This window comes from Mastigoproctus giganteus, chromosome 10 (genome assembly GCF_048544385.1).
Source record: "Mastigoproctus giganteus isolate SK-2022 chromosome 10, ASM4854438v1, whole genome shotgun sequence".
Lineage (NCBI taxonomy): Eukaryota > Metazoa > Arthropoda > Arachnida > Uropygi > Thelyphonidae > Mastigoproctus > Mastigoproctus giganteus.
The window spans coordinates 47,374,746-47,394,014 of record NC_143584.1 but is presented as its reverse complement, the minus strand read 5'-3'; the positions used below and the strand labels follow the sequence as shown (position 1 = coordinate 47,394,014).

The 19,269-nt window shown below is 38.0% G+C and overlaps 1 protein-coding gene across 2 annotated transcripts in view; it reads left to right on the top strand.

The window, feature by feature from the left end:
* Window positions 1–19,269, top strand: part of LOC150079021 (calponin-3-like) — a 73,513-nt gene that overhangs the window by 23,591 nt on the left and 30,653 nt on the right. For both annotated transcript variants that reach the window (XM_090383845.1, XM_090383844.1), the window contains exon 2: window positions 2,107–2,261. In XM_090383845.1, the coding sequence (XP_090239971.1) occupies window positions 2,107–2,261 (155 nt within the window). The remainder of the gene's footprint in view (window positions 1–2,106; window positions 2,262–19,269) is intronic.

Genomic DNA, 19,269 nt, shown 5'->3' with positions numbered 1-19,269 from the left:
ATCGCTGCGATGTCTTGGTGGAAGTGTTCATCACTGATGGTACTACAGTTTGGCTGGAAGCAATCCAGGTGTGAGGTGCAAGAAATGCATCTTCAATGACATATTGCACCCCAGTTTTTCGTAAGAAGTAACGAGATCTTCCACAAGCTGCCTGTAGTTGTTTGCTTTAACATTTCCTAGAAAACCAGTCAACATTTCAAAAGGGTTTCCATGCTTATTTCTCGCTATCACTAAGGACACATTCAAACTGTTTGTCTTTGAAAAGTTTGTGGACCAATGAAAATGCCTGCCTTAATCTGCTCTGTACTAAGTCTTGGGAATTTCTTTTGAAAGTATGTGAATGCAGGACCATTCACTTCCAAAGCCACAAATTTTTCATGAATCCTAGTTTGATGTGGAGTGGTGGAAGCAAAACTTTATTTGGATGTACCAGAGGTTCAAATGCTGCATTCTTCATTCCAGGTGTTAATGATTTTTGTTGAGGCCAACTGCTCTTCTCGTAGTGCATATCCTTGGCACGAATATCCCACTTGCAGAGAAAGCAACAATACTTAGTGTAACCCTTTTGTAGTAGTCCTAATAAAATGCCAATTACCTTTAAATCACCACATACCTACTACTTCTGATATGTACACCTTAGAGGATGTTCTCCATGTTTGTGTATGCTTCTCTTTTTGTGGATGGCATATGCAAGAGGTATTGAAGGCAGCATATTTACATTGTGTAGTAACACAGCCTTATGGCTAACCTTAGAAGTGTCTGTAAATATTTGCTATTCTTCGGGAATGTGCCTCATGTTCATTGCTGCCATTAGACCATCAACGTCCTTACAAAAAGTGAGTTCACCTTCTGTTTGATAGAATTTATCATAGTACAAAATGTTGTCACTTTCACAGAATGATCTAGAAGATTACACAGTTGTTGAGTGTCCAGTTAATGCAGTGTAGAGTGCAGAGGCACAAACTGCTTTAAAAACTGTTTCTTTATTTTATGAAACCAATGACATCGATCCCAGATTTCGATTTTTTTCTCAATAAAATGAAAGGAATTGGTCATAAATTTCACCTTAAAAGAAATTTGAAACAAACAACATTGGAACACATTCTTTAAAAAATAAAAACAAATGCATATTACATTAAGACTTTTTAATAACGAAATGGTTTTTCTTGTGAATTATTTATATAATGCATAAGTATATCAAATAAATTGTTAATCGTGTAATCATGAGCTATAGTTATTCATTGTTGTTTTTATTCCTTTTTTTAAAAGTGGAGTATATATATCTGTATGTGTGATAAATGCGAGCAACAGCAAAACTAACATTTAGCATCATAAATAACAGGTATAATGAGTAATGGTAATACCAAGCAGTATTCAGTCCCGGTGAACTCCTTATAACTGTGTGTGTGTGTGTGTGTGTGTGTGTGTGTGTGTGTGTGTGTGTGTGTGTGTGTGTGTGTGTGTGTGTTGCAGTCTCTCTCTCACTTTCCTTTGCAATGTTGCTTTCACATGCTGATTGACTGGGGTTTTTTTTTTTTTTTTTGCTGCATTGAAATTTCTCTTTACAGAAGACTACTGCCATCTGTAATGAATATTTTCTGTGATTGGCACAGTTCCATAAGTTTAGCAGCAGATTTGATTTTTGGAATTCTGAAGGAAAGCTCCTCTTCATAATTGTAACTGCCTGTTTATAATTTTTTTACACAAAAAATGAATTATGTTATATATTCAAAGAATATACTTTCATCCAGCATCATTGGTGACATTAAAATCAACATCATTAAGAATTAAAGCAAAACACCATTGCTATGTTTCCCCATGTTATTGTAATTGCATTGATTGACATCACGTTTCTGAGCTAATCTGAAAGACCGAGCAAATTGACAAAATATGCAGTGTTGCTAGTAATATCCATAAAGCAAATGTATATAATTCGATTGTCCACCAGTTATCAACGTCCTTACAAAAAGCTTATTCACATATAGTGCCATAAGTGAAAATATTGTTACTTGTTCCAGTGCAGTTTTAGTGTTTTTTTTTTTTTTTTTTAACTTAGCACTTTTCCATTGCATCATGTTTTAATTATATATTTATTTCCTTTTCTAGGCTCAAGCCAAATTTGATCTACTGCAGTCAGAACAGGCACTTACATGGATTCGTGAAGTAACAAATTTGCCACTGGATCCACCAAATCCAGATAAAGGTTTCCAGGATCAGTTTGATTTTGCAGACTGCTTAAAAGATGGACTTGCATTATGCACGTATGTGTATTTTTGCAGTTTACGTGCAAAGTTTTTTTATACTTTGAATTATTTTTTTTCACATTTCAGTTTTGAAGCTAGTTTTAATATATTTTAAAGAAAAATTATTTAATTTGAGAGGCATTAATGGAATAAGCTTTCTTAATTTAAAAAAAAAAAAAAAAAAAAAAAAAAAGTTTGTTTCAGTAACTCAGATGAGCATGAAGTCAGTTTTCACAATTCAACCTCTTGGGCTATACTACCTTTTAAACTATTTAACAGTTATCTTTTCCCATCCAAACCCTCCAAGAATTTGTCTAGTTCTTGAATTTTTTTCAAACCATGCACTTCCACAACAACAGATGGAAGCCTGTACCAACAATCAACCACCTGCTGGCTGAAGACAAACTTCTGCACATCCATCCTGCAACCATCCTTCCTCTACTTAAGTTTATGCCCCCTTGTGTGTAGTTTCAGCAAGAGGAAGAACACCATTCACATTCAGCTTACTCAAACCATTCAAGGCGTTAAACACCTCAGTCAGATCACCCAGACAGGTGTTTAGTCTTCAGATGCTTCAGTTTGCAGAATTGAAGCCTTTCTTCATAAGCGCATCCCTTTATTCCCCTCGCCTATCTCATTACCCTTCTCTGTACCTGTTATAGCAACTTTGCATCCTTCCTGCAATGTCGTTTGTATACAGTACTGAAGATGTGGCCTAACCAGTGATAATCACCTCCTCATGCTAGCAAAGTTCCTATATATCATTGACAAACCCCCATGAGCTCTTCTGGCAGCTTGTATGTTCTGCTCAGAGAATTTCATATTTGACTGCACAAATACCCCCCCCCCCAGGCATTTTTCAATTTTCACTACCCTGAGTGTAGTACCATAGTTGATATTACTATGGGATTGCTGCCACCCGTTTGTCAAAGTTGAAGTTCAATTGCAATTTCTCGGCACATCTGCCTAATTTTTTTAGATGTTGCAGCAGCATACCTTCATTACTGTCATTAGCCAACCCTGCTAACCTTTGTATCATCTGCACACTTAGATGTTATACCTTCATTGGTTTCATTAATAAATATTGAAAACAATGGGCCCAGCACTGAACCCTGGGGGACACCACTAACATTAGTCTACAAAGAGCAGTACCCATTTATAACCACTGTCTTCTTCCACTCTTTGTCCATAGCAGTAACTGCCCTTAATGCCACACTGCTCCAGTTTATACAGCCATCCTGAAATCCAAGTACAGTCTGTCCTCGTATAGCACGATAGTTGCGTTCCTAGAAACTCTCGTGCAATGCAAAATCGTGCAATATAAACAACAGGCCCTATAGAAAAAGTAGGGTTAGGTGCCGACCACCCAAGATTGAACACACATTTGGAGCCAAAACATTACCAAACACAATAAATAATTGGGTAATTTTAATCGTTATAAAATACGTAAGTATTTTATAACGATTAAAATACGTAATAAAAATAATATTATATTATAATAAAGTATTTGTAGTATTTTTTAATACTAAAAAAGTATTTTTTACGGATAAAATACGTATTTTATTCGTAAAAAAATTATTATATTAAATAAAATAGTCGTAATAAAATACTTACGTATTTTATAATACGTAAGTATAAATTATAATACGTAAGTCGTAATAAAATATTGCTAATGCTTTTGCTTCTATCGTAAGCAAACTTGCTTTTTGTTTGATTTTCTATCCAAAGAGATGACAGCCGTTCCATCTCTTCCAATTCTTTGTGTCTTAATCTAATGGATTTTAATTACACTTTGAGTTGTTCCCGCTATGTGAAAGTTGTTTTTATTTTCTCTGCATTCTTTGTAATTCTCCGCGTTGCCTCATTTAGGTCTGCAGCACGTGCAATATCACATGGTCTTTCATTTCGCTCAAAGCGTTTCACAATTTCATATTTTTTCTCTATCGACAGAAGCGGACTGGCCATAAGCCTTACGGGGGAAACCACGGTGGGCCGGAGGCCGGTGTGATTTTGGCCATAAACCGTAGTATGAGGCCACTACAAATTTTCCCGGGTAAGAATTTTTGACCCAGTCCGCCTCTGTTTATCGATATTGCTTCTTTTTTTCTCTCTCTCTGAATCTGCAGTGTCTTAGCCAGGACGCTTCCTTTTCACACCTTTTAAATATTTTACTAATTTTTAGGGAATAAAGCACAATTACAAATGAGGTGGCACGCTTGATACACAGAAACAAAGCTGCGCGCGTGTAGCAACTGAATAAACAACACCGTAAAGGCCGAGATACACTATTAACACCTCACATTTTACTAAAGCACATTTCTGGAGGTTACTATCATAAAACAATAAAAACAATTTCCAGTTGCATTTCTGCTAGTGGAATCTGTTATAAACTGGTAGTAAACTCCATCTAATTGCATTTGCGATTATATCGATAGCTGGAATTGTTGGTTTTTACGTTATTATGGTGAAATGTGTTTCCCCTTCACTGATATAAAACACATAAATACATTTTCAGAATCTTCTTCGTTCCTATCGTGTTGCGTTCAGTTGGGGTGATTCCGCATTCGACTGCCATTTCTTGTAAACACAAAGGCGAATCGTGTATAAGCGAATTCGGTTCGTGTTATATAAGATAACGTTCCCCTATTTATAAATCGTGTATGATCGAATTCGTGTAATGCAAACACGTGTTATACGAGGACCGACTGTATATGAGATTTAAATTATTTTTTGCATCCATTTCCTTGGTCAATGTATCATAGAACCTATCATATTGGTTAGACAAGACCACCTCTTAACAAATACATGCTGTGACTTTAGCATAATTGCATTCTTGTTCAGATGGTTCTGCATTATTTCTTTAACCAGAGACTCCATTATTTTCCCTTGGAAAGATGTTAAGCTAACAGGTCTGTAATTACTCATGTCACCTTTTGATCCCCCTTTATGAATTTTTTTTTTTTTTACCAGAGTGGCCTGAACATAACAAAAGCTGTCCCAGAGTCACAAGTTTATGTATGCTAGCACAGAATCCATGTACTGTAAGTTAGCTGGAAGTATAGGAGTGATCTACAGTTCATATGATTGTGATGGTTATGATGAGAGCCTTGACATGCAAATAGAATGGGAGAGCACATGTGAATGTCTTATAGGTGATTTCAATTTGCCCCTAATTGATTAAAGCAGGTGACAGGGGAATTCACCTTTGGGGAACAAGATTTTTAAATCAAATAGATGACTTATTTGTATCATCATGTTAGCAAAGTACTAGAGGAAAATATTCTAAACCTGATCATCTCCCATGAATCAAATGACATCATAAAGCTAACTGTAATACAGGAACCATAAGCAGGATGATCACAGAGGTCTAAGTTTGATGAGAGAGAGGCAGCAGTTGTTAAAGGCAAAGGAACCTAAACCCATGGGTTTGGAAGATTGTGACAACTTAAAGCTACACGTCTTCTATCAAACAGGGCAGCAGTTCCTAAACTGTGTGCAGCAGCACCTCACAGTGAACTGACTGGGGCACTGCGAAATATTTTAAATTTGAGGGAATCAGCAATACTCGACATTTGTCGGACACCGGGCGAACTACTAACTCGAAGTAGTTCACGGTTTCAACATTACATATTAAGTTGTTTACACCTAACTACTTAATAAACAAAACTGTTGGGTATTTCTTTTGTTTGGTATTTCTTTTTTTCACTAGGGCTACTGTGAAAATATTACTGAGACAATAAGGGCGCCATGAACCAAGAAAGTTTGGGAACCTCTGAAGCAGGGAGATAGATCAGAGTGCGAGTGCAAATACCTAGAATTATGGTATAACTTTAAAGCTGTAGTCACAGAAGCATTGAGAGCATACATCGAGTTGGCAATTGTAGGAATGGACTAGTCGTTGGCAGAGGCTCAAGTCTGGAATGGCAGATATTAGTTTGTACAATCAGTTTTTGAGTGTCTGTGAAGAAGAATGATTGTGGGGGCAAGATGTCCAGGTGCCAGTATCTGAATAACAGCCAACATGGTTAAGTGTTCCCATTCTGTGGCATCATGAGTCTACCATGACTTGCTAAACATCAGTCAAAACCACCAGCCAAAGGTCACATGTGAAACAGCCACATGTGATCGATGCTCATGGTGAACATCATGTATATCATCTCATAGCACAACAGTGATGCAGCATAGTGGCCCAGCTTGCCACCCAGTACAACTCAGGAATAAGCAAAACCAATTCATGTATGCAATAGGCCAGGCATTCACTTTTATAAGTTATGGCAGTTGACAGCCATCTCAGGTACACATGCTCACTGCACCTTACATTAGCACCAACATTGTGGAAGTCTATCACCTGATCTGAATCCTATTTCTAACTCGATCATGCTGATGCATTTGGAGACAGCAACATGAGTACCTGGATGCACTGTTGGTGTTCAGCGGGCTGGAGGTGGTGTTATGGTTTTCAGACTGTTTTTTTGCAGGTTGATCCCTGGGTCCTCTGCTCGCCATTAATCAAGGGCTCGATGGGAACACATTACACCTTTTTGTCATCACCAACAAAGTACACCCCTTCATGATGACAGTGTATCCATACAACTCCAGCATCTATGAAACAAGACAGCATATCATCCCAGAGTGCCCAGCAGGTTGCTAAGTGGTTTCAGGAAGGTGAACGAATTCTCCTTCCTCCCATGGCCATCCAACTCACCTAGTCTCCACCCAATTGAGCACCTTTGGGACCTACTGGAAAAGGACATTTCAGTGCCATGACCATCCACCTGACAATGTGTGGGCATTACTTGAACATATTGTGCAACACATGAGTAGCACTGCCCTGCTGTCCATTCTGTAGCATGTGTTGACTGTATTATGGGTGGGAGGGTGGCCCCACAAGTTATTAGTTTGGTGTTGCTAGTGCAAAGCCAACTCAATATATCATATATATATCATTAAAAAAAATTATAATGAGCTAGCCAGTTCAGCAGAACAGAAAATGATGGCATGGAAAAGTTAGAGCAATAAAAAGTATTGTAGCTTATAACAGCTACAAATTGATATATAACAATACTATAGAAAAGATTAGGCTGGCTAAGATAGCAAAGATTGGGATAAGTAGTTTTTCTCACATGTGAATACTAAGAAGAAAATAGAAAATCAGTTGGGACCTTTGCATTATGGTGCTGGTGTTGCAGATGAATTTAACAGGTACTTTGTAATTGGAAATTGAATTTGTAAATTGAAATTAGTGATATTGTAATTTCAAAAGATTATTTATTAGAATAACTTTCAAGCCTGAAGAGTAAGTAACCTGAAAGTATATGCCATCACTCCTAGAATTAATAGTATATACCCAGTAATTTTGAGGTAGGAGGCAAGCATTAAACTGTTGAGATTAATTATGAGGTCAGCACTAGACTCAGGAGCTAATCTCTTGGATTGGAGAAATGCCACTGGTCCCCAATACATAAAGATAGCTTTAAGAGTGAAGTGGATAGCTATGTACCAGTCAGATTGACTTCAGTGATGTCAAAAATTGTGGAGGCACTGAAAAAGAGTGAAATGGAATCCAAAGGAAGCACAACATGGGTTCTGAAAGGGAAAATCATGTTTAACCAGCCTGGTTAGTTATTTTTGACAGAGTTACTCATGAGCTAGATATAGAAAATAATTTTGACATTGTTTACTTAGATTTCCACAAAGCATTTGACACAGTCCTGCATGAGAGCTTACTGTATAAACTGTAACATGTTGGAATTGCAGGGAAAATCCTTAGATGTGTTGCAGGGCAGGATTGTAATTAATGGTTATTCTTCAGATTGGGCTAATATAAGAAGTGGGTTCTCCAAGGATCACCAATGGGGGCTGCTCTTAATTTTCATTTTCTTAAATGACATGAAGAGTTGCAGGACACATGGTGTCCCATTAATTTATCGGACTTTTCTTTGTACAGATAGAGAAGTCAGGCTTCTGTATAAGGCTGAGACCACTTGGAATTCTATGTCCAGGTATGGAGACTGCACAAAAAAAAAAGACATTGAGCTGCTTGAAAGAGTACAAAGAGGGCATAATGAGGCATGACTTTGAATGTGCGTGCCTGCACAGCTTGGAAACCATACACTTTAGAGGAAATGAGTGAAGGATGTAAGGTTCTGAGAAGTTGAAATAAAATGAACAAGGGTGAAAACTTCACTATTATGATTCCAAAACTAGGGACATGAATTCAAATTAGTGTGGAGAGGTTGAACTGGATCACAGGTAGTTTTCTTTAAGCCAGTGAATTAGCATTAGTAGAGGCATATAATGCAAGAAATCAAGCTTATACAGCATCAGCCAAAAAAAAAAAAATAATAATAACTTTGTCCAGTTCTTCCTTGAATTTATTTAAGCCATCAACTTCCACAACTCCACTAATAATATTTAGTCCACGAGGAGCAGTGTCTGTTGATTACCACTCTGTCTTCTCCCACTCAACCATCCTTTTATCCATTGTAGCAACTTGCCCTTAATGCTATACTGCTCTAATTTGTCTTCCATGTGCGACAGTATCAAAAGCTTTCCTGGAATCCAAGTACAGTTGATTCCGGTTATTTAGGAAACATCGGGACTAGTGCATTTTGGCCTGATTAAGCGGCTGCCCCAATTATCTGAAGTTTCACGTAAATAGTTAAAAATACAATGTAACCCCCCCCCCCACTTTACAATTAGTAGTAGTAGTGGTGGCACCAACCAACAATGCAGGGAAGGAGAAATGCTACAAGTGGATCAGTTTAACATTGACCTACTCCAGGATGATAGCATTAGAAACAACTTCACCCAAAGACTGGATGCTGCAATTAACATAGAGATAAAAGGTAATACTGAAGAAATCTACGAATATTTAAAAAATACTGTTAAAAAAATAGCTCATGAAATCCTGGGCAAAAAGAAGAGCCAAGGACCAAAAAAGACCTGGATTACAGAGAGAGTAAGAGCTGCTGTAGAAGAAAAGAAACTTGCATATCAGAAATGGCTGGGTGATAGGAATGATGCATGTAGGAACATTTTATGTTGAAAAACAGAAAATAGCCAATCGGTTGGTAGTAGAAGCGAAAAATGAAGAATGGGAAAAGAAATGCACAACCATTAATAGCAAATTGGGCTTCAAGCAATCAGCGGAATCGTGGAAGGTCCTTAAAGACTCAAGAAAACAGAATAAACACAATGCTGGTTTGCAATTAATATCTTTGAAAGACTGGATGGAGTACTATGAAGGACTTTTAAAAGAAGACCGGGAAGGGTTCAAGACGATGGAGGATTTTGGTGTGGAAGACTCGGGCTTAAAAGTTTCTGTTAGGGAAGTGGAACTCCTGCTAAAGGAAGGAAGGAATGGCAAATCACCTGGACCTAGAGGAGTTTACATGGAACTTCTGAAATATGGAGGAAGAGGAGTGGCTGTTCTGATACAAAAACTGTTAAATAGTATACTAAGAGGAGGAGAAATACTGAAAGAAATGATAACAGGATATATTACATCAATTTATAAGAAGGGCGATCGGAAAACCTGTTCAAATTACAGAGGAATATGCATCCTGAACCCGCTGTTAAAGATCCTTGGAATGGATCAGGAACCATTTAGAAGCCCGAATCAAGGTATCAGAAGAACAAAGTGGTTTTTCAGCTGGGAGGTCATGTATAGATCATATCTCAACAGTAAGACAGATCCTTGAAAATTGCCAATCAAAAGGGAAAAAAATCTTTGATTTTCATTCACCTCGAAAAGGCATATGACAGTGTTCCAAGAAAACTCTTATGGGAAGCACTGAAAGAGGCAAATGATGGACAACTGATTAACATTATTAAGGCAATTTACAGGAATAATAGATGCAGAATTAAAGTGGGATCAACTTTGTCACCTGAATTCCACACTTCAAAAGGCTTATTACAAGGTTGTTGCATGTCACCAACACTTTTCAAAATTTATATCGACATCTGCCTAAGATCCTGGTCAAAAAAATGTAATAAAATGGGATGTCCGATTAATAAGAACACCTATATTCACAATTTACTTTTTGCAGATGATCAGGTGGTGATAACACAAGACTTAGAAGATGCAAAATATGCATGTCATCAATTGTTTGAGGAATATAAACAATGGGGTCTAAAAATCAATTTTAGCAAGACTGAAATGTTGTCTTCAGGGCCAGGTCACATTCTAAATATTGCAGGTTTTAAAATCAAACAAGTTGATATAAATTCAAATATTTGGGATCAATCTTACAAAGTGATGGATCATCCCAAGCAGAGATCAATAAGAGAATTACAGACGGCAGAAAGGCTATCGGCATGTTAAACTCTGTTCTGTGGAGCAAAAATATCCTAAATAAAACAAAGAAACTTATACAGTAATACCCCGAAGTTACGCGATAGGTGGGTCCGACGAAAATCGCGTAAGTCGAATTCGCGTAAGTCGGGGTACAACTTTGCATATAAATACATATAAATTTTGCTTAATTGGGACCAAGGACTAACAAAAACACTAGTTTAGAAGAAAAATATTAATAAAATTGCAGTTCTTTATACATATTAATACAAAATATGTATTAAAAAAAACAAATGACTTACGTAAAAAAGTTATTTCGATGTCTATGGCTTCATAAAATCTAACAAATTCGTCTGACGACACAGCGCCTTCTTTTTTTCACGCAGAATTTCGTCGTAGCCAGCTAATAATTTTTTTTATTCCTTGCTTTGTAGCTATAACGCGTTCTCCGTTGGAGTCTATGTTTTCTAAAATTTTTAAGCCCTTTACAATTGAGCCCTTTTCAATTTTCAACCTGTCAAGATTGCAATTGTCATGTGCTTTTTCGCCGTTGCTTCATTTAGGCCTTTAGCACGTGCAATATCACATGGTCTTTCATTTCGCTCAAAGCGTTTCACAATTTCATATTTTTTCTCTATCGATAGAGGCGGACTGGCCATAAGCCTTGCCGGGGAAACCCCGGTGGGCCGGTGTGATTTTGGCCATAAACCATAGTATGAGGCCACTATAAATTTTCCCGGGTAAGAATTTTTGATCCAGTCCGCCTCTGTTTATCGATAATTGCTTTTCTTTTTCTCTCTGAATCTGCAGTGTCTTCACCAGGACGTTTCCTTTTCACACCTTTTAAGTATTTTACTCATTTTTAGGGAATAAAGCACAATTACAAAATGAGGAGGCACGCTTGATACGCATAAACAAAGCTGCGCGCATGTAGCGACTGAATAAACAACACCATAAAGGCAGAGATACACTATTAACACCTCACATTTCTAGGGGTTACTACCATAAAACAATAAAAATCCAGTTGCGTTTCTGCTAGTGAAATCTGTTATAAACTGGTAGTAAACTCGATCTAATTGCATTTGCGATTATACCGATAGCTGGAATTGTGTTAGTTTTTACGTTATTATGGTGAAATGTGTTTCCCCTTCACTGATATAAAAAACATAAAAGCAGCAAAGTTGAATTTTGTTCATCTTTCGCTCTCATTCTCCGCCGTCGCACCGTATATCGATAGCATATGAAAAACGACCTTGAAGATAGTGGGCGGCAGCGTTGCCAAACGAAAAAATCAAGAACCGCGTAACTCCGAGTTCGCGTAAGTCGGGGTATTACTGTATTTCAAACGATTGTACAAAGTCTTCTATTGTATGGAGTGGAAACCTGGACATTTAATAGGCAAGCGGAAAACAAATTGCTCTCCACAGAAATGGATTTTTGGAGACGCTCAACAGGAACTTCTAGAAGAGACAGAAAACGGAATGAAGACATAAGGGAAAAAATGGAAGTGAAAAAGACTATTATTGACACCATCAAAGAAAAGCATCTAACATGGTATGGACATGTAAAACGGATGCAAGAAAACAGATATCCAAAGGCTATCCTGGAATGGATACCTCCTAGGAGAAGAGGAAGACCTAGGAGGACATGGATGGATGGAGTACGGGAGTGCATGACAGCCCGAGGCTTAACCGACCAAGACACCTTGAATCGCACTTTATGGCGGGAAAAAAATTCCTAACAAGAAATAACTTGTAGGCTAAGGAAACCCATTGTAAATGGAAACACTCCTCTTGAAGAAAAAGAAGTAGTGGCATGTGATGCAAGAAAGCAAGTGTATGAGCTTATGCAGTATCAACCAAAAAAAAAAATAATAATTACACCATTCCCTCCAAATGCCTGTCCATTTCCTCCTTAAATTTATTCAACCTATCAACTTCCACAACGACAGATGGAAGTTTGTTCCAGCAATTAACCACCCGCTGGCTAAAGGCAAATTTCTGCACATCTATTCTACGTCTGTCTTTTCTTAATTTGAATTTATTCTCCCTTAGGTTCGTAATCTGAACAAGTGGAAGGATCCCATCAGAATTCAGCGTGCTCAACCCATTCAAGTCCTTATCCACCTCAATAAGATCACCGTGCAAGTGCCTAGTCTCCAGCCACTGCAATTTGCAGAACTTCATTCTCTCTTGGTAAGAGGATCCCTTCATTCCCCTCACCATTCTTGTTGCCCTTCTCTGTATACGCTCAAGTAAATCTACATCCTTCCTAAAATGAGGCTTCCAGACCTGTACGCAGTACTCAAGGCATGGCCTGACCATTGCCTTATACAGAGGGATAATCACCTCCTTTTCCCTGCCAGCAAAATTCCTATATATCATTGACAAAACACCATGACCTGCCCTGGCAGCCTGTCTGCATTGCTCAGAAAACTCCATATCTGCCTGCACAATTACTCCCAGGTCTTTTTCATTTTCTACCACCTTAAGTGTAGTACCACACAGTTGGTACGTTTCTCTGGGGTTACTTCTACCCATATGCAGTACTTTGCATTTGTCAAGATTAAACTTCAGTTGCCACTTCTTAGCCCATCTGCCCAAATTATCTAGATCCTGTTGCAGTAGCACACTGCCATTACTGTCATTAACAACCCTGCCAACCTTTTGTATCATCTGCAAACTTCGACATTAAGCCTCATATACCTTCATCAATATCATTGATATATATACAAAACATCAGTGGACCCAACACCGAACCCTGTGGGACTCCACTAATAACATTAGTCCACGAAGAGCAGCACCCATTGATTACCACCCTCTGTCTTCTACCACTTAATCATCCTTTTATCCATTGTAGCAACTTACCCTTAATACAATTCTGCTCCAATTTGCACAATAGTCTTTCATGCGCAACAGTGTCAAAAGCTTTCCTGAAATCCAAATATATATCAAAATTATTTTTTGCATCCAGTTTCTTTGTAACCACATCATAATATCCTATCAAATTTGTCAGACAAGACTTTCCCTTAACAAACCCATGCTGTGTCTGAATTATTGCTGCAGTCTTGTCTAGATGATCCTGCAATGCATCTTTAACCAGTGACTCCATTATTTTACCCGGAACAGAAGTTAAACTAACTGGTCTGTAATTACTCGTGTCACCCTTTGATCCCCCTTTGTGAATTGGGGATACATTTGCACATCTCCAGTCCGTGGGAACCTCCCCTGAGTCCGAGGATGCTCTCATAATTATGGCTAAGGGTTTGCTTAGTTGCTTTGCCGCCTCCTTTAATATAACTGGATAGATCCCATCCACCCCAGGTGCTTTTCTTATGTTTAACTTCAACAATTTCTCCTCCACTTTGCTCTCAGTTATTACAAAATCATTAAGTATCCTGCTACAATTTTGATAACCTTCTGCCATTTTCAAACCTTAATAATTCCTCATGTGTGAATGTAGATGCGAAGTACTCATTCAGTTTGTTTGCTATCTGAGCAGGATCATCAACGGTCGAACCATTGATGTCAAGTGGACCAATCAGATTCATCCCCTTCCTTTTAGAGTTTATATAACTAAAGAAATCCTTGCTGTTTTTCTTAGCATCTTTTGCCAAGGATTTCTCGTAATCTGCCTTCACCTGCCTAACCTCCTTTGTGACCTGATTACAGAATAGCTTATATATGCCATAGGCTTCTGAGTTGCTTAGTTCACTGTACAATCAAATCACGTTACGACGAACTCACCATAGTGAAGGACCGTCCAATATACGATGTGTAGTAAGCGCCGGTCATTGTGATCACGTTTGTGAATTGAAGTTTAATTCTATTAAACAGTGATTCTAATTAGCAAAAATAGGAGGAATATTATCCACAGGCTATAAAAGTAAAGATATATTAAGCATAAATTTACCCTTTATTACCTTACCAATTAAAAAATTAAATGATACATGAAATTCGGAAGAATATATTCGGAATATTCGGAATAATCAATACGTACTGTTATATGTACATACTAACTAAACTAGTTGACATTTCTGTTCACTGACATTTGTGGTTGGGGGTTAAAATTTAAAACAGTAGAAATTGCTTATCTTTTTAAAACAGTAAAAAGATAAGCAATCAATAACAAAAAACACTGCACACAAATTGCAAGTACCACGATGCACGCAAGTGAGAATGGAGTAACAAATTACGAAGCTTTAAAAATAGGAATGAAGAGAAGATTCTGAAAATTATTTTTTTTTATATGATTGAAGATTCCATAGAAGTGTAAACACATTTTACCATAATAACCCACAGAATTCCAGCTGTTGGTATTATCACAAATTCAATAAGATCGAGTTTACTATCTGTTTATGATAGATTGCACTAACAGAAAAGCCCAATAAACAGGTGACTGCTAATTGTTTTATGGTTGTGACCTCCAGAAATCTGACCAAACTACGTGGTATGGTTGGAGACAACCGTAGGATAATCTCCAGTGCTGTGTTCTCCTGCCCCCGATTAAACAGCATTTTGTCCCAATTAAAGGCGAAGTAAACCCTGGCTATTTTCTCGATTGGTTTCTGTTTTTTATGATTTGTCCCAAATAAATGGCTGCCCGGGTTAACCAGTGGCCCAAATAACCGGAATTCACTGTATATGATATCAAAATTATTTTTTTGCATCCAGTTCCTTGGTGACCACATCACTGTATCTAGTCAAATTGGTCAGACAAGACTTCCCCTTAACAAACCCATTCTTTGTCTAAACTATAACTGCAGTCTTGTCTAGATGATCCAGCAGTGCTTCTTTAACCAGTGACTCCGTTATTTTCCCCCTTGAGGGCTGATGACCCTCCTATGTGTGTGTCCTGTGGCACAATTTTAACGATCAGACACCTTTTAATTGACTGTCCAGATTTTAGCAGCACTCGTTCTACCGCTTTTTAACCATCTGACTGAGCCGTATACACTCAGTCAGATTTTATCCGACAATGACAACGTGTCTGCTGTTTTTAGCTATTTTAAATCAATAAAAGTTTTTAATTGTATTTAAAATTTATGTTATTGTTACGTCTTTATTGGTTTATTTTTTATATCTTTGTTATTATACATCTGGACATGGTGGCCTAACTACTTTGGTCACTGAATGTTTTAATTTTTTACATATGACCGGTATTTGGCACATTATAGCCTCAGTTGCTGATGCGCCAATAAAACTCAAACCAAACCAAACCAGCCTCCGTTATTTTCCCCGCAACAGCAGTTAAACTAACAGAGGTTTGTAATTACTCGTGTTACCTTTGCCCCCCCTTGTGAATTGGGGATACATTTGCACATCTCTAGTCCATGTGGACCTTCCCTGAATCCAGGGATGCTCATAATTATGGCTAAGTGTTTGCTTACTTCCTTTGCCACCTCCTTTAATATAATCGGGTAGATCCATCCACCCCAGTTGCCTTTCTTATGTTTAACTTCAACAATTTCTCCTCCACTTTGCTCTCAGTTATTATAAAATCATTTAGCTCCCTGTTAAGAGTTTGATAAACTTCTGCCTCCATCTCCCTATATAGAATTTGTCATGTGTGAATGTAGATGCAAAATACTCTTAGTTTGTCAGTTACCTGAGCAGAATCATCAACAGTCAAACTGTCGACATCAAGTGGACCAATCTGTTCATTCCCTGCCTTCTAGAGTTTACATAAGTAAAGAAGTCTTTGCTGTTTTTCTTTGCAGTCTTTGCCAAAGATTTCTCATAACCTGCCTTCTCTTGCCTAACCTCCTTTGCAACTTGATTACAGACTAGCTTATGTCTGCCATAGGCTTCTGTGTCACCTGATAATTTATATGTATCCCATGTATTTTTCTTCTCTGCCACGAACCTCATTAATTCATCCGACATCCATTTAGGCCTGAACTTTGAACAGTATTTCTTAATTGGTATGAAAAGCCTAGTAGCTTCCAAGATTAATTCCTTCAATGCTTCCCATTTAGAATTTACCATTGGTAACATCATCAGTTTGTCCCACTGTAGAATTTAAAAACTGTCTGAGACCACTGTAGTTGCCGTTACAAAAGCAAAATCCCTTTCCTTTACCCCTGAAGGTAATTACATCTTTAAATAAATACCACATCAGTACACTGTGTTCACCACCACTAAGTAGTTCCTTTATCTTCAGTTTCTTAATGCATCAATAATCTCTACTGATAATCAGTTGAAGTGTATTACTTCCTCTAGTTGCCTTTTGAACATGCTGCTGTAGAAAACAATCATCCAATAAATCCTCAAAAGTATTGTTAGTGTGAAAGTGACCAACCACAAGTTCCAGTCAATATATGGGAAGTTAAAATCTCCCATAATAATACATTTTAATTTACTTGTCCACTATATTTCTCTATACTTGTCAGAGAAATAGTGTTTGTTGTACTCATCAGAGTCATTAGACCTATAACACACTCCCCCCCCATTTTTGATTTCCTGGTGCTTATGTCACACCACACTGACTCAACATTGCACTGTCCACCCATGTCAAATGGATGCACTGCCTTAGATTTTGTTTCCTAACTAACAGCATGATCCCTCCTTCCTTCGTATCCTGTGTCTTTTCTGGACATACTGTATTTCCCGAATTCCAATTTTCCTTTTTTCATATCTGTGTGACGCCACGTCTCTGATATTCCAACAATATCCACCTTTAATGTCTTGACCAGCACTTAAATTCATCAAATTTATTTACTGTACTACTAGAATTGCTGTACATGCAAGTATATATGCACCCATTCTTACTCTTAGCTACCCTAACACTGCCCATGTATTTACTTGTTCCATGATGACTCCTGGCAATTCTTGAATTCCTCAGCAGCTTGCTTTCCAGGCTACTGCTCGTTCCAGTAGAAGCAGTGCAAGAATCACTTTCTCCTCTGCCGGTGGCTACTGTTAATCTATTAGTCTGTGAATCTCCCCCCCCAGGCGCCTCCGTAGCCAGGTGGGAAGGAGCAGCAGTGCGTAGCACACGCTTCTTGATTAGACCGGGGTTCGAGCCCGTCACCACCAAATACGGAGGATGCGGAAAGGTCAAGGGAATGACCACTGCATATTCCTGGAGCAATATGGCCTTAGTTGCTAATGCTCCTAAAAACCAAATAACAAACAAACAAACCCCCCCCCCAAGCTAGCAGGTTTCTGACCCACCTAACACTGCCTTGGTGGCATCAGCGATTATTCTTGCATCCTTTCCATTTAAGTGTATGCCATTCCTGTAGAACCAGTCTCTCCTGTTAACAAGCACAGACCACGTTGAGAAAAATTCTACCCACGTGCCTTGCAGTCTCTCCATGGCCGGATTTATTGACAAGATTCTCATCATATACTCCCTCCTATCGTATATATATGCACCTGTTCTTACTCTTAGTTATCCTAACACAGCTCATATATTTACTTGTTCCCTGATGTTTTGTGTCTGGGCAGAATTGCAGGCACTTTCAAATTTAACCCGAATTCGTGCAACATTGACCTGTCCTCAGATCTCCTACTCTTAGTGTCATTAGTGCCAATGTGTACAACAATATCACCTTTTGTGCCCTTAAAAGATGATATCTGATCTACAACGTCATCAACTTTTGCCCCTGGCAGACATACTTTGGTCCTATTCCACATCTTTTTATTTGCGGAATATATTTCCCGTTTCCCTGACAGTTGAGTCACTGAAACTAGCTCCTTTGGGACCAGTGCATTCTGCCTTGAAGATTGCTGCTGTGTTGTCTAATGTGCCAGGGTGAGCCTTGGCATTGTTGGGCAGCTAAGAGCTTGATGGGCCCCCAATTTTAATTATTTTAATGACATCTACCCTACCCCTCAAATTCTCAGATGCCCATCAGAACTCTGAGTTGTTGCCTAATTTCTTCACACTCTCTACACCTAGCCCAGACAAAGACATCCTCCTTGTTTAGATAATGTCATGTTCCTGAAAGGTCTGCGAACATTTTACATTTTGCACATTTTTTTTAGACTGTGATGCGAGAATTGTCCCCTTTGGTTCTCCCCAAGCTATGTCACTCCTGCTACTTTGTGCCCATTGCTTTGTTGCTCTAGTCTGGGAGATGATTTCTAATGATTAATCAACAATACTACACTAAGCTAACAGTTTCCTAAATGCAGTGCTATGTATTACACTATCTAGTTTATACTTTATACCTTACACTATCAAGTTTGAGATAGTATACGGTATTGATCTAATACAACAATGGCAACAATGGCAGCGAGGTTCTACGTATACTAAATAGTAACCTACAAAATCTTTAGCTAAATTCAAAATAAACTAAGGTGCGTAATTGTGACTATAAAGCTACTTATGGAATATGATTTAATACTAAATTGGGTCAATAAAATGGCAAAAATTTTTGAAAAACATCGGTTTCCTGGAGTGGAAGATTCTTTGAGCAGAAAAGCTAATTTAAATAATTAACAATTCAAAGAATTGTTAATTATTGGAATAAATTTCTCCATTTGTGGTTGAGGCTGACAGCTTGGGGAAATATAGAGTTCACCTGGATAGATACCTACATAAGGATGAAATCAGATGAGTGTTTTTATTTTTTTCTCTCTCTTTTTACCAGTGCAGCAAAAGCCCACTTCCTTTCACAATACAACTAATATCATTCTAATTTTTGTGTTAATGATGATTATGTAACTAGGAGTCTTACACTGTAACTAAATTAATATGGTTAGTATTAATAGCGGCAAAGGA